The sequence below is a fragment of the Oncorhynchus keta genome, chromosome 1, assembly GCF_023373465.1.
Source record: "Oncorhynchus keta strain PuntledgeMale-10-30-2019 chromosome 1, Oket_V2, whole genome shotgun sequence".
Lineage (NCBI taxonomy): Eukaryota > Metazoa > Chordata > Actinopteri > Salmoniformes > Salmonidae > Oncorhynchus > Oncorhynchus keta.
The window spans coordinates 45,443,441-45,460,886 of NC_068421.1; the positions used below are offsets into that span (position 1 = coordinate 45,443,441).

Consider the following 17,446-nt stretch of genomic DNA (forward strand, 5'->3'; position numbering starts at 1 on the left):
CACCGGTTAGTCGAGGTAATTGAGGTAATATGTACATGTAGGTAGAGTTATTAAAGCGACTATGCATAGATAACAACAGAGAGTAGCAGCGGTGTAAAAGAGGTGGGGGCAACGCAAATAGTCTGGGTAGCCATTTGATTAGCTGTTCAGGGGTCTTATGGCTTGGGAGTAGAAGCTGTTTAGAAGCCTCTTGGACATAGACTTCCGTGCGGGTAGAAGAGAGAACAGTCTATGATTAGGGTGGCTGGAGTCTTTGACAATTTTTAGGGCCTTCCTCTGACACTGCCTGGTACAGAGGTCCTGGATTGCAGGAAGCTTGGCCCAAGTGATGTACTGGGCCGTACACACTACCATCTGCAGTGCCTTGCGGTCGGAGGCTGAGCAGATGCCATAATAGGCAGTGATGCAACCCGTCAGGATGCTCTCTATGGTGCAGCTGAAGAACCTTTTGAGGATCTGAGGACCCATGCATAATCTTTTCAGTCTCCTGAGGGGGAATAGGTTTGTTGTGCCCTCTTCACAACTGTCTTGGTGTGCTTGGACCATGTTATTTTGTTGGTGATGTGGACACCAAGGAACTTGAAGCTCTCAACCTCGTCCACTACAGCACCGTCGATGAAAATGGGGGCATGCTCGGTCCTCCATTTCCTGTAGTCCACAATCATCTAGTCTTGATCACGTTGAGGGAGAGGTTGTTGTCCTTGCACCACACGGCCAGGTCTCTGACCTGCTCCCTATAGGCTGTCTCGTCATTGTTGGTGATTGTCATTGTTGGTGATCAGGCCTACCACTGTCATCGGTAAACTTAATGATGGTGTTGTAGTCGTGCCTGGCCATGCAGTCATGAGTGAACAGGTATTACAGGAGGGGACGGAGCACGCACCCCTGAGGGGCCCCCGTGTTGAGGATCATCGTGGCGGATGTGTTGTTACCTACACTTACCACCTCGGGGCGGCCCGTCAGGAAGCCCAAGATCCAGTTGAAGAGGGAGGTGTTTAGTCCCAGGGCCCTTAGCTTAGTGATGAGTTTTGAGGGCTCTATGGTGTTGAACGTTGAGCTGTGGTCAATGAATAGCATTCTGACATAGGTGTTCCTTTTGTCCAGGTGTGAAAGGGCAGTGTGGAGTGGACTATGACAGACAAAATGAGAAGAAGAAAATCCAGTAAATCACATTGTAGGATTTTTTATGAATTTATTTGCAAATTAATGGTGGAAAATAAGTATTTGGTCAATAAAAAAAGTTTCTCTCAATACTTTGTTATATACCCTTTTTTGGCAATGACAGAGGTCAAACGTAAGTCTTCACAAGGTTTTCACACACGGTTGCTGGTATTTTGGCCCATTCCTCCATGCAGATCTCCTCTAGAGCAGTGATGTTTTGGGGCTGTTGCTGGGCAACACGGACTTTCAACTCCCTCCAAAGATTGTCTATGGGGTTGAGATCTGGAGACTGGCTAGGCCACTCCAGGACCTTGAAATGCTTCTTACGAAGCCACTCCTTCGTTGCCCGGACGGTGTGTTTGGGATCATTGTCGTGCTGAAAGACCCAGCCACCTTTCATCTGCAATGCCCTTGCTGATGGAAGGAGGTTTTCACTCAAAATCTCACGATACATGGCCCCATTCATTCTTTCCTTTACACGGATCAGTCGTCCTGGTCCCTTTGCAGAAAAACAGCCACAAAAGCATGATGTTTCCACCCCCATGCTTCACAGTAGGTAAGGTGTTCTTTGAATGCAACTCAGCATTCTTTGTCCTCCAAACAAGACGAGTTGAGTTTTTACCAAAACGTTATATTTTGGTTTCATCTGACCATATGACATTCTCCCAATCTTCTTCTGGATCATCCAAATGCTCTCTAGCAAACTTCAGACGGGCCTGGACATGTACTGGCTTAAGCAGGGGGGACACGTCTGGCACTGCAGGATTTGAGTCCCTGGTGGCGTAGTGTGTTACTGATGGTAGGCTTTGTTACTTTGGTCCCAGCTCTCTGCAGGTCTTTCACTAGGTCCCCCCGTGTGGTTCTGGGATTTTTACTCACCGTTCTTGTGATAATTTTGATCCCACGGGATGAGATCTTGCGTGGAGCCCCAGATCGAGAGAGATTATCAGTGGTCTTGTATGTCTTCCATTTCCTAATAATTGCTCCCACAGTTGATTTCTTCAAACCAAGCTGCTTACCTATTGCAGATTCAGTCTTCTCAGCCTGGTGCAGGTCTACAATTTTGTTTCTGGTGTCCTTTGACAGCTCTTTGGTCTTGGCCATAGTGGAGTTTGGAGTGTGACTGTTTGAGGTTGTGGACAGGTGTCTTTTATACTGATAACAAGTTCAAACAGGTGCCATTAATACGGGTAACGAGTGGAGGACATAGGAGCCTCTTAAAGTAGAAGTTACAGGTCTGTGCGAGCCAGAAATCTTGCTTGTTTGTTGGTGACCAAATACTTATTTTCCACCATAATTTGCTAATAAATTCATAAAAAATCCTACAATGTGATTTTCTGGATTTGTTTTTCTCTTTCTGTCTGTCATAGTTGAAGTGTACCTGATGAAAATTACAGGCCTCTCATCTTTTTAAGTGGGAGAACTTGCACAATTGGTGGCTGACTAAATACTTTTTTGCCCCACTGTATCTCCGAAATATTCTTATAACAGTGACTGATTTGGTGTACTCCTCAATGTCATCGGAAGAATCCCGGAACATATTCCAGTCTGTGCTAGCAAAACAGTCCTGTAGTTTAGCATCAGCTTCATCTGACCACTTTTTTATTGACCGAGTCACTGGTGCTTCCTGCTTTAATTTTTGTTTGTGAGCAGGAAGATAGAATTATGATCAGATTTGCTAAAGAATAGAGGATGAGGCAGAGCTTTGTACATGTCTCTGTGTGTGGAGTAAAGATGGCCTTGAGTTTTTTTCCCATTTGGTTGCACATTTAACATGCTGGTAGAAATGAGGTAAAACGGATTTAAGTTTCCCTGCATTAAAGTCTAGGAGCGCCGCCACTGGATGAGCGTTTTCCTGTTTGCTTATGGCCGTTTACAGCTCATTGAGTGCGGTCTTCGTGCCAGCATCGGTTTGTGGTGGTAAATAGACAGCTACGAAGAACATAGTTGAAAACTCTCTAGGTAGATAGTGTGGTCTACAGCTTATCATGACATACTCTACCTCAGGCGAGCAAAACCTCAAGACTTCCTTAGATATCTTGCACCAGCTCTTATTTACAAATATACATAGATCACCACCCCTTGTTTTACAAGAGGTTGCTGTTCTATCCTGCCGTTACAGAGTATAATCTACCAGCTGTATGTTATTCATGTCGTTGTTCAGCCACGACTTGTGAAACATAAGATATTACAGATGTTAATGTCCCGTTGGAAGTATATACGTTCTTGTAGTTCTTCCACTTTATTATCGAGCGATTGTACATTGGCCAATAGTACCAATGGCAAAGGCAGATTAGCCTCTCATCACTGGATCCTCACAAGGCACCCTGATCTCCTTCTGCGAAACGGTAGCAGCAACATTATGTACAAAAGAAGTTACAAACAATGCAAAAACATTTTTTTTAAATGCACGGTTGGTTAATAAGAGCCCATAAAACGTCAGCCATCCCGTCCGACGCCATCTTGAAGGCAGGAAACAGCTTGAGGTTTCCTGCCTTCAAGCACAGAGCTCCGACTGTAACCTTGTGTCAAATTATAAATCGAGATATCAATTTCTAACTTTGTGAACTTAGCATGGTCTCTCAAAGCGCTTGATCTGAAGGTGAAACCTAATTTACCAGCCCTGCTTCTACTGAGAAGTTGACAAGTGTCCAACTCAAACCTATATGTAGGCTGTGAAACAACATCCATGAGCCCTTGTAGTCCCCAGGGGGGGGGATTCAAACCTGACACCATAAGGTAAGCCAAAATATAATGAGATCTTACATCTGCTATCTTGCCTCTTACGAGCCAGCCGAACAAAACTAATGTTTAATAAAATATCAGACATCCTTTATGGGAGGGGGGGCAGCATGTCAGCCATAACTGATGATGACCTTTGTTGGGAAAATAAAACATTAGCCATGTGTCACAGCCCAGCACTGGCCCACTCACAATTAACACACAACAGAGCCACTGTGGAGTACCTGTGGTGAGCACAGAGAAGAGCGTGCAGGTTGGCCACAGCCCATCAGAGAACAGATGCACAGGAGAACACAGTCCATCAGTCAACCCCAGAGCTGGCAGAGGTGGATGTGGTGGAGAGAAGGGGAAGGGATGGGAGGGAGGCAGGTGTGGGTGATCATGTCCGTCTGATCATATGTGGCACTAGTAGGAGCTCAGCTACTGTGGCTGGGAGTGGGTCGGAGAGGGATAGAGAGTGTGAGGAGACAGCCTCTGTCTATTGGGGTAATGATCCTGAAGCAGGTCCCACTGGTTTGGTTTGTCCAAGGTGGGAGTGGTTGATGAAGATGGAGAGGTTTGTGGTGGGTCCCACAGTGCTTTTTGAGGCAAGTGGAACATTGACCACCAGATCCCTATATCATTGATCAGCCGGCTGTGAGAAAAAAAAGCTCCCTTTCCTTGGAAAAGTTATTGTTCTTCTTCACTCTTGCCTCTGTGCTATTAAAAATGGTCAAAGACTCCAGCCACCCAAAGTCATAGACTGTTCACGGCAAGCGGTACCGGAGCGCAAGGGCTAGGACAAAAAGGCTCCTTAACAGCTTCTACCCCCAAGCCATAAGACTGCATAACAGTTAATCAAATGGCTACCCTGACTATTTGCATTGACCCCCATATTTTATTTGTATATATTCATATTATTTCACAATGACTCTCTTGCACATGCTTGATGTACACTCACTGGACTCTAACCACACACTCACACATACTACACTCTCTCTCACACACACACACACACACGCACACACGCTGCTGCTACTCTCTGTTTATTATCTATGCATAGTCAATTTGCCACTACCTACATGTATACTGAAGAAAATATATACGCAACATGTAAAGTGTTGGTCCCATGTTTCATGAGCCGAAATAAAAGATCCCAGAAACGTTCCATACACACAAAAAGCTTATTTCTCTCAAATGCTGTGCACAATTTTTTTTACATCCCTGTTAGTGAACATTTCTCCTTTTCCAAGATAGTCCATCCACCTGACAGGTGTGGAATATCAAAAAGCTGATTAAACAGCATGATCATTACACAGGTGCACTTTGTGCTGGAGACAATCAAATAAAATGTGCAGTTTGATCACATAACACAATGCCACAGATGTCTCAAGTTTTGAGGGAGCACGCAATTGGCATGCTGACTGCAGGAATGTCCACCAGAGCTGTTGCCAGATAATCAAATGTTTCTCTACCATAATCCGCCTCCAATGTCGTTTTAGAGCATTTGGCAGCTTGTATGGCGTTGTGTGGGCAAGCGGTTTGCTGATGTCAACATTGTGAACAGAGTGCCCCATGGTGGCGGTGGCGTTATAGTATGGCAGGCATAAGCTGCGGACATGAACACAGTTCCATTTTATTGATGACAATTTCAAAGCACAGAGATACTGTTATTAGATGAGTTTTTTTTCATCGATGCCCCTACATTTTTGAAAAAGGTATCTGTGACCAACAGATGCATGTCTGTCTTCCCAGTCACGTCAAATCCATAGCTTAGAGCCTAATGAACTTATTTCAATTGACTGATTGAAAAATGTAAAATGTTTGAATTTGTTGCATTTACATTTTTGTTCAGTATACATATTACCTCAATTTCCTCGACTAATCCATACCCCGGCACATTGACTCGGTACCGGTACCCCTTGTATATAGGCTTATTTGTTATTTTATTGTGTTACTATTTTTCCTTAAGTTAATTGAGCACATTTTTCTTACTTGCTTTTTTCAACTATGGTTAAGGGTTCATAAGTAAGCATTTCATGGTAAGGTGTTCTAGGTAACCTGTTCTATTCGGCCCATGTGACAGATAAAATGTGATTTGATTTCACTTCTCATTAAACAAATGTCTTTGTAGGGAATGAAAAGCTTTTTGAGACCACCCTAGGCCATTAATGCAAGTGGCTGTTCCACTGGATGTCATAAGGTGTATGCACCAATTTGTAAGTCGCTCTGGATAAGAGCGTCTGCTAAATGACTTAAATGTAAATGTAAATGTAATTAAGCTCTTGAAGTTCCTGAAGGAGGTATTTGGTGGTCCAGATGTTAGACAAGTGAGACACCTGACACCTGATAGGTGTGCTCTCAGCCATTTTTTTGACCAGGGACCGGCAAGCTTCCTCCATGGGGGGCCACATACATAAAACATTGTAGAACTGACTAAATTTGTGTCTCAGGGACCAGCCTACAGCATCAAAACAGACTGGCACCCGTCCACAAACCAGATGTTGAGAAATACTAACCCGGGTCGTCTTCATATATGATCCATCGGACGGTTTCAGTTCTCTGATTCTCTGATTCTCAGATTATGTTTGCTTAAACCATAAATAATTTATCTGCAAACTTCTGACACCTGAAATGTGACCAATACCATACCTGAAAGAAAATGTCTGAGGCTATTTTCAGTAGTGGTGAAGCTTGCATAGAGAGCTTGTGAGACAATTCATTCAGCAGTTCTGAGAACCTCATCTGTGATGGGTTTGTTTGAATCCTATCACCTCACAGCTAAACAAAAGGGCCAGCGCAATGACACAGATGACTACAAAACAAAAGGAACAATGGAATATGGAATAGGCCTTTGCATATCTATAACGACAAGAAACGGCCTAATTGAATTTGCATCGCCCGTTCATCGCTGGCAACCAGAGAGCGGCCGTGTTCGCATTCAACTCCCTGACCAAGTGGAAACAGCTTTCTAAAGAGGGAGCGAATTTGGATATGCACAGATCTGCTGGCTACCCTCGACAAGACAGATCAACAGCACAGTGAAGAAGGGGGTCAGGAGGGTTGTGTGTGTAACAGCTGTGGACCTCTAATTGCAATCCAGCAGCAATAGCAGGCTCACCTGTGTTTTGTTTGCAAGCAGGCGGAACAGATGCACCCTGCGCCGAGTGACACCGAGCTTAACATCCGCAACATCGCCCCCTGCAGACCTAGCATCCCATCCACCAGGCATGTCTTAATGTGCCTTCCCCCCGCAAATAGCCGGTGGGTTTAAAAGGGCCGAATACTGTACATCGAAAAATGTCAGTCGACACTGCGAGCCAAGATTCAAATTCCCCGAACAAATTATTGTCTACCCTCAGAAAGAGGGATCCAGTATTAGGCTGATGGTGTGTGATTACAAGGGGTTAAGAAAAGGTCTGGCTGATTTGAGCAGAAATCCCTCTAAAGGTCTCTCAAGCGTTCTTGCTGTGCTTTGTTATTTTGGGGGGGTCGCCAGGGCTGACCTCTACCTCTTTCGGCAATCAGCCAGAGATGCTGAGTATGGTGAAGTGCAGGGGGGGGAATGTACAAATGAGAGGAGACTTGCTTTGACTGATTTGCGTGCATATTAGGTCAGAGGATATTTCCTGGAAAATGGTCTCGGGCATGGAGAGGATAGGCAGGAATGTGAGCATTCTGGGGTAGAAAAGCAATTCCACATGGTGACACACTGATATGTGCTGCTGGGCCAGAGAACATGGTGTCCAATAAAATCTAACTGAGCCAGCCGACACACACTACTCACACACGGCGGACTCAGTCAACACCCAGGTCAATGTCAGAGAAATATAGGGCAGATATTGAATATCATATGCTGATGACTGCCTTCACAATACACATGTACACTTCATGACCATGAGACCAAAACGGGTTCAACTTCCATTCATGGCCGTTCAACTGTGCTTTCATCTTGTATAGTGGTCAGAGTTGACGCCTCATGCTTGGCCGAGTGGAATAATCCTGAATTAACATGCACTATCAATGAGAACCTGGGAGGGTAAACTGACCCAGCATGGCGTCACCCTCTCATTTCATTAAATTCTACATTTCAGAATCAGCTTGGACTGATAGATTTGAGCATCTGGGTAAATGGATGGCAAATTCCAAAATAGTAATTATACAATGGGAGGGAAGAACACTATGGAATGCATGCCATTGCCTTACATTGCATATGAAGTGTGACTGGCTCATGACGTTCAACCATGGACGTACGCAGGGTTGCCAGGTCTAGCAAAAATGTATAGCCCAATGAACTCTCAAAACCCACCAACAAGGCCTGAAAGCGAGCCCAAAATGTTTTTGGGCAGCAAGAGATGACGAGCCACATTTATCAAATAAAACATTTTTTCATAACCTTATCGAGCGAATTAAGAAGAAATATTGACATAATTTGTAATGATGTAGGCTTAAGAAGCAGAATGCAGTTTTCCATTAATATAATAATAATTGTGAGCTTAAGAATATGTCCCAGAGAAAAGATAATTCACCCTTATTAAACTCGTCAGATAATTTTCCATCAATGGTTGTAGATTGAACTTCTTTGAATGCAATGATTAACCTGTTGATCCTACCCCCTACTTTTTCGAACATTCTGTTAAAAATCGCGCAACATCTCAGCGCCCTGCTACTCATGCCAGGAATATAGTTTATGCATATGATTAGTATGTGTGGATAGAAAACACTCGGACGTTTCTAAAACTGGTTAAATCACGGCTGTGACTATAACAGAACGTGCGTTTCATCGAAAAGCGCAGGAAGATCTGATCACTGAAAACTGGAAAATATATCAATGCGCCACTTGAATGTATTGTTGAATAGAAACCACATTACCTGGAGCCGAGGTTGCAATACCTACAGCTTCCACACGATGTCAACAGTCTTGTCATTTGCCTAGGATTTGTTTCTTGGTCAAACGAACAAGAGACAGCCCATTTCTTCCGGTCTCCAACAGGATATTTTGGTTGAGATTTACCCGGACATTATTTCAAGACGTAGAGCTATAGAATATACATCGCCCTGTGATCAATTTGATCGATTATTAACGTTTACTAATACCTAAAGTTGCATTACAAAAGTATTTCGAAGTGTTTTGTGAAAGTTTATCGTCGACTTTTTTAATTTTAAAAAATGACGTTGCGTTATAAAACGCTGTTTTTTTCCTTGATCACACAGTCTTCATAGATCGATATCTAGGCTATATATGGACTGATTTAATAAAAAAAAGACCCAATAGTGATGTTTATGGGACATCTAGGAGTGCCAACAAAGAAGATCGTCAAAGGTAATGAATGTTTTATATTTTATTTCTGCATTTTGTGTAGCGCCGACTATGCTAATTATTTTGTTTACGTCCCCTGCGGGTCTTTAGGGGTGTTGCATGCTATCAGATAATAGCTTCTCATGCTTTCGCCGAAAAGCATTTTAAAAATCTGACTTGTTGGCTGGATTCACAACGAGTGTAGCTTTAATTCAGTACCCTGAATGTGTGTTTTAATGAACGTTTGAGTTTTAACGAGTGCTATTAGCATTTAGCGTAGCGCATTTGCATTTCCAGATGTCTAGATGGGACGCCTGCGTGTCGGGTGGAGGTAAGAGGTTTTAAGCAATAAGGCGCTTTACTCAGTAATTTGTTGAAGCACCATTAGCAGCGATTACAGCCTTGAGTCTTCTTGGGTATGACGCTAACAAGCTTGACACACCTGTAGTTTTTTATACATTTGCAAACATTTCTAAAAACCTGTTTTGGAATTTTCATTATCAGTAAGTTGTATTGTGGACACAGATGTTTTTATTTGATCAATTTTAGAATAAGGATGTAATGTAACAAAATGTGAAAAAGTCAAGGGGTCTGAATACTTTCCGAAGGCACTGTATATGGCCAATATACCACAGCTAGGGCTGTTCTTAGGACACAGTCCTTAGCCGTGGTATTCTGTCCATATACCACAAACCCCTGAGGTGCCTTATTGCTATTAAAAACGGGTAATCAATGTAATTAGAACAGTTAAAAGTATTTTTTGTCATACCTGTGATACATGGTCTGATATACCACGGCTTTCAACCATTCAGCATTCAGGGCTCAAGCCACCCAGTTTATAATTCTAAATAAATCCGGTTGCCCATGTGCATAACTATAAACACATCCAATAGGAGAGGTTGAGTGATGAAAGTTGGACAGAGGATCTTGAAATCTCTGAACACTTTTTTTTTTTTTTACGCACGCACGCACGCACACACGCACGCACGCACGCACGCACGCACGCGCGCGCACACACACACACACACACACACACACACACTGCTCTGGCCCTCCCCCTCACACACTCACACACTCACTCACTCACCAACGCCTGCCTCACTGCCTGATTGTCAGCAGCAGCAGGTCACAGTGAAATATGTGTATTTTTTTAAAGAGAGAAATGCCATGGCGGCCGCCGCGCAATTTAGAAGTAGCCCAAAAACAGCAACTCAACGTGAAGGACTGTGACTCTAAAAGTGGAATCTGCAGGTTTGTCGCGCCACTTTTATTCGAGCAAGAGAAAAAACTGCCTCCCACTGTGATAAGCACCTATCGGCAGTCTATAGGCAGGATGATTAAGTGTGTGTTTCAATGCATAAAAGAGAGACATTTCCTTCATTTTCAAAGCCACCTCAAGAGCTATTACCAGCTAATGTAAATTATATTGAAGAAAAATATAAATGCAACATGCAACAATTTCAAAGACTTTACTGATTTACAGTTCATATTTGGAAATCAGTCAATTGAAAAGAATTCATTAGGCCCTGTTGGACACAGGATCTGTTGGACACAGATACCTTAAAAGAAAGGTAGGGTCGTGGATCAGAAAACCAGTCAGTATCTGGTGTGACCACCATTTGCCTCATGCAGTGCTCCTTCTCTTAGAGTTTATCAGGCTGTTGATTGTGGCCTGTGGAATGTTGTCCCACTCCTCTTCAATGGCTGTGCGAAGATGCTGGATGTTGTGGCGGGAACTTGAACACGCTGTTGTACACATCAATCCAGAGCATCCCAAACATGCTCAATGGGTGACATGTCTGGGGAGTATCTAGGCCATGGACATTTTCAGTTTCCAGGAATTGTTTACAGATCAGTGGAGGCTGCTGAGGGGAGGACGGCTCATAATAATGGCTGGAACAGAGCAAATTGAATGACATCAAACACATGTGTTTTATGTATTTGATACCATTCTACTTATTCCTTTTCATCCATTACCACAAGCCCGTCCTCCCCAATTAAGGTGCCACCAAACACCTGTGCTACAGATCCTTGCGACATGGGGCCGTGCATTATCATGCTGAAACATGAGGTGATGGTGTCGGATGAATGGCATGGCATGACAATGGACCTCAGGATCTCGTCATGGTATCTCTGTGCATTCAAATGACCATCGATAAAATGCAATTGTGTTCGTTGTCCGTAGCTTACGCCTACCCATACCATAACCCCTCTGCCACCTTGAGACACTCTATTCACAACGCTGACATCAGCAAACCACTCGCCCACACAACGCCATACACTTGGTCTGCAGTTGGAGGAGGTTTATTAGAGAAATTAACATTCAATTATCTGGCAACAGCTTTGGTGGACCTTCCTGCAGTCAGGATGCCAATCGCACACTTCCTCAAAACTTGAAACATCTGTGGCATTGCGTTGTGTGATAAACCGCACATTTTTCAGTTGCCAATTATTTTCCAATGTGTACCTGTGTAATGCTCATGCTGTTTAATCAGCTTATTGATATGCCACACCTGTCAGGTGGATGGATTATATTGGAAAAAAGACGTGCTCACTAACAGGGAAGTAAACAAATTCATACCAAACTTTTGATAGAAATAAGCTTTTTGTGTGTAAGGAAAATGTCTGGGATGTTTGATTTTAGCTCATTGTACATGGCACCAACACTTTACGTGTTGCGTTTAGATTTTTGTTCCGTGTCAACGACCATGACTTAGAAGATTTTCTGCAGCATTCAAGAGCAAAACATAAAAAACGGTTAAATGTAAATGTCATAATTTAGATTTTACCCAGAAAGACACAGCTGTAATCGCTGCCAAAGGTACTACTACAATTCAAAAGTAATTATTTATCAGATTTCAATATTCAAAAGTAATTATTTATCATATGAGGGCCATAAACAATACCTAGAGATGCTTCAACTGCCAGAAAGATTTCAATCTTACCTTTCTGGTAAAAATAGTTATAAATTGCTGAGGTGTAGTCTTTTGAGGACACAAGCTCAAGAACACAGAACAAATATAAAAATATGACAAATCACATTATTCAACAAAAGTTGGGGAATAGGGAATGGAATTATTGAAGTGATTTCTAAATGTACTAACAATCAAATTATAAATGACTTACTTTGATATTTCACCTTTCTTATAGTTGTAAAATAAATATGATCATACTTAGTGACAGTACAAAATTGGCACCATTTCATAACTGACAGAGCATTTTCTGACCAGCATCTTCTGAGCGACGCAGACACAATTCATATGCTTGCTGACTCATAACAACATCAGCTTTAAGCACAAAGTGATTATGTCTCGCTGTGACCAAGAGAAAGTGGTCTTGTTTAAATTCTATGAATTAATTTTGTATTGTTTCATGTTGAGCGCTCTAAATCCATCTATGAACATCACAGCGTGATGAAATTGCCTTTGCTGCATGGGCTAAGGTCTCCCATTTCATATGCCGTATTGTAAGCTGAGCTGCAAAATCGAAACATTTGTTTGCATAGGCCTGAAATTTTGACTGACGTGTTGCTCCCTAAGCAAATGAGGTGTCAGATTTCACAGAGTGCACAGCAATTGATGTTGCACTGTTCACAGAGCACTCAGTACAAAAATTGGTCAAATATTGGTCGGTACCAGTCCAGAACCACTCAAAGAGGTGTTAAAAGGATTATACATGGACTGTGAGCTAGGAGTTCTCGGCATCTGTGCTACGCAATTGCTTTTTGTGAAGAGATACTGTTTTTATTAGTTACCATTGTCTAAATCCAGATAGTACAGTATGGCTCTGTACAGCATCACTTAGAGCCTCCCAAATGGATATAGAGCTCTCCGAATGATAAATTGAGTGTGGGTAATGGGTTGATCACATAGCAAGGGCTGTCATGAGTCATATTTTCATGCGTCCCCTATTTACTCGGCTTCCTGTCATATTGCCAGCATCTGTGCACTCTCCCAGTTAAGAATTATGAACACAGACACAATCACTGAGCACAGACAGGATGTAATTGACTCTCCAACACCTTCACAACAACTGCCACACACACACACACACACACACACACACACACACACACACACACACACACACACACACACACACCATATAACACTATATAGGCTACTGTAGATGCATGGTTGATACATTTAGAAAGTAAAATATACAGTGCCTTCAGACAGTATTCATAACCCTTGATTTATTCCACATTTTGTTGTGTTACAGCCTGAATTCAACACGTATTAAATCTATTTTTCCCCTCACCCATTTACACACAATACCCCATAATGGCGAAGTGAAAACATGTTTTCATAAATGTTTGCAAATGTATTGAAAATGAAATAGAAACATTATCTAATTTACAAAAGTATTCACATCCCTGTGGAACACCATGATCTAGTTCAACTGTCTTGTCTCCACCCCCCACCAGGTGTCTCCCATTTGTTCCCGTTATTCCCTGTGTATTTATACTGGTGTCCTCTGTCTATCTGTTGCCAGTTCGCCTTGTCAAGTCAATCAGTGTGTTTTTCCGTGCTCCTGGTTTTTCCTAGTCGCTGTTTTTCTAGTCCTCCCGGTTCTGACACTGTACCCTCCTGCCTGACCATTCAACCTGCCTCGAGCCTGCCTGCCGCCCTGTACCTTCTGGACTCTGACCTGCCTCTTGCCTGCCCCTTGTTTTTCAATAAATATCAGACTCGAACCATCTGCCTACGGTGTATAAATCTGGGTCTCGCCCTGTGTCGTTATACCCTGAGTCAAAACGTTGTAGTAGTACCTTTGGCAGCGATTACAGTCTTTCTGGGTAAATCTTGAAAATCTTTCCAGACCTGAATTGTGAAAAATTTGCCCATTTATTATTTTCAAAGTTCTTCAAGCTCTGTCAAATTGGTTGTTGATCGTTGGTAGACAACCATTTTCAGGTCTTGCCATAGATTTAAGTAGATTTAAGTTAAAACTAACTCGGCCACTCAGGAACATTCACTGTCTTCGTTAAGCAACGCCAGTGTAGATTTGGCCTTGTGTTTTAGGTTATTGTCCTGCTGAAAGGAGAATTCATCACTAAGTGTCTGTTGGAAAGCAGACTGCACCAGGTTTTCCTCTGGGATTTTGTCTGTGCCCAGTCGTTACCGATTACAAGCATACCCATAACACGATGCAGTCACCACTATGCTTAAATGTTAAGAGTGGTACTCAATTTGCATCATTACTTTAGTGCCTTGTTGCAAACAGGATGCGTGTTTTGGAATATGTGGATTCTGTACAGGCTTCCTCCTTTTCACTGTCAATTCGGTTAGTGTTGTGGAGTAACTACAATGTTGCTCATCAATCCTCAGTTTTCTATCACAGCCATTAAACTCATAACTGTTTTAAAAGTCACCATTGGTCTCATGTTGAAATCACTGAGCGGTTTCCTTCCTCTTCGGCAGAGTTAGGAAGGACGCCTTGCCTTAACTAGGTGTATTGGCACACTATTGGCACACTATTCACCATGCTCAAAGGGATATTGATTGTCTGCTTTTTATTTTTACCCATCTACCAATAGGTGACTTTCTTTGCGACGCATTGGAAAACCTCCCTGGTTTCTGTGGTTAAATCTGTTTGAAATTCAGTGACTGAGGGACCTTACAGATAATTGTATGTTTGAGGTATAGAGATGCGGTCATTGAAAAATCATGTTGAACACTTGTTGCACACAAGTGAGTCCATGCAACTTATGTGACTTAAGCACATGTTTACTCCTGAACTTATTTAAGCTTGCCATAACAAAGGGGTTGACTATTTGACTCAAGACATTTCAGCTTTTCATTTTTTATACATTTGTGAAACATTTGAAAACACAATTCCACTTTGACATTATGAGGTTATGGTGTGTAGGCCAGTGACATTTTTTTTTCTAATGTGGAAAAATCGAGGGGTGTGAATACTTTCTGAAGGCACTGTACGTGGACGCATTGATTGCTGATTGATCTTATTTGTCAGTGTTGGATGCACATTATACTAGCACATATTCATAATCTAATCACCATTTAGAAAAACTGTTAATCCACATTAGTACTGTGGCTACTGCATTTAAACACACCTCAAGCAATTTATATTGGAAAAGAATATTCTCCATCGTACTCCACTCTCCCCTAAAACAGGTTGTAATAAAGTGGCCAAAGCACTTTCCCTCCCTCAGTCCCATAGACATGTTCCATCAGCCATGGCCGGCCCTGCTGTCCTCCACTGAAAGACTACCGATATGCCCAGTTTGCAAAAGGAGACCATTAGTGAGATATCACTTCCAGGGTAGTAACAGCGCAATGTGACCTTTATCTATTGTCATGTACACACCAACAGCTATTAGAGCAACTCCTCAACACTATCCTGTTCGCCTTTTAAGAGCCATGATGTGGCATCATCGTGCTTACATGTCAGCATTGTTGTAGCTCTGCAGAACTCTGTCTTTTAGATGGTATTTGCTTGAAACATGTTAATGTATTTCTTAATCATTTAGCATTAAGAACAGTTTATGAAGGGATACTTTGGGATTTTGGCAATGAGGCCCTTTATTTACCTCACCAGAGTCCGATGAACTAGTGGATACCATTTGTGTGTGTGTCTGTGTCCAGTTTGAAGGAAGTTAGAGTTTTTCCAGCCAATGCTAACTAGCATTAGCGCAGTGACTGGAAGTCTGGGTGTCTGCTAGCATGCTCTGATTATGGGGAAGTAGATAAAGGGCCTCATTACCAAAATCCCAAGGTATCCCTTTAAAGGCAGCGTTTCCCAAACTTTGTTTCCCAAACGAGGGGTGGACATTTTTTTTTACCCTAACACTACACAGCTGATTCAAATGATCAAAGCTTGATTAGTTGAATCAGCTGTTGAACAAAAACCAAAAGTTGCACCCCTTGGGGTCCTGAGGACAAGGTTTGGGAAACACTGCTTAAGGAGTCGTGGTGCATGGTCCGATGAATACATTACAGAAAGTTAACTTGTTTAAGAACGTACAATTCATCTACATGTTTATTTATTCACACAGGGAATGAGCTCAGTCAGAACATTTAAAAGGGATAGACAGTGCACATCACCAGGGATGGTTTTAAATAGTTTTTTGGGTCCTTTCCAGAATGTTGCCAATTCGGCATGTCCGGTCACCGTTTTTGGGTCACGAAAAATAAATTAAAAAAATTCACTTTTTCGTGAAAATGGTTTAAAATGACATTTTTAGTCCTTTCCAGAATGTCGCCAATGGGTAAATTCAGACAATAACTTAGAATGTTCTGAAAAATATTCTGTCTGCTGTGGTATTGACATGGGTCAAGCACGGCCTCAAACACAGTAATAATAAAACATATTGTTCCATAATATGACTGGCAAACAATGCTATTGTGACACCAAATAAATTGAGCCAAAATGCGAGCCAGCACTCACCTCTTTCTCTCCACAGATATTGCTGATGATGGAATTGGAAGCAGGGCTGGCGGAGGGACCCAGGACTCCCACCACTCCCTTGGACAGGATCTGGCACACTGTCAACACACAAAGACAAGCATCCAGTCAGATAATACAGGACATGGTCCAAATATCACATTCAGCCTATTAAATAGGAGTTGCGTGTTGCTTTGTGTGTAGATTTAACCTGCACTAACAGTATGAGTCAGCAGTTCCCAGTTAACCTTTAATAAGTAGGTGTTTGGGGTTTGCTAACTATTAACTTGATCATGTTCTATTGATGTATTAACTTACAGCTGCTCTGTATATGATTTCACATCACCGATAGTAGACCTACGACTATAGATTACAATATGACAGATTGAATGGTGCTGCAATGGTGGAACATAATTACTGTAGCAACAGGTTGGAATGAGATCTGGTCATTTGGAAGTTTTTGCAAAACCATTTAGAATGTCATGTCAACAATCCTTCATTTTAAGATAACAATTGGGGACGAAAGTACTCCTTAAAAGTGGCATGTAGGAGTTAGTGCCAACCAACAGTTGCTGCCATGCAGGGGCACATTGACCTAGTTAAAATAATAGCTGAGAACTATATTAAAACGAAACCGATCAGATATTTTATCAGTCTTCCAAAAGCATTTGTGATATCTTTTTTTCTAACATTCACCATCACACTGAATCAGTGTATGAAATTGATTTTTTGGTGGGAAGAAGAAATATAATATAGTATTTCCTTTGCAATCCCCTGCACATGAGTTTGGGCTTAAATCTTACTTGCAGGGGAAACAAAATGCAATTTCAGGTGGGGGTTGATCCCTGTCTTTCATTA

The 17,446-nt window shown here is 42.2% G+C and overlaps 1 protein-coding gene across 5 annotated transcripts in view; it reads right to left on the minus strand.

The window, feature by feature from the left end:
• The window catches only part of LOC118386320 (glutamate receptor ionotropic, kainate 4-like), a 440,995-nt gene that overhangs the window by 127,973 nt on the left and 295,576 nt on the right, over positions 1-17,446 (minus strand). For all 5 annotated transcript variants that reach the window (XM_052525982.1, XM_052525992.1, XM_052525998.1 and 2 more), the window contains one exon: positions 16,592-16,689. In XM_052525982.1, the coding sequence (XP_052381942.1) occupies positions 16,592-16,689 (98 nt within the window). The remainder of the gene's footprint in view (positions 1-16,591; positions 16,690-17,446) is intronic.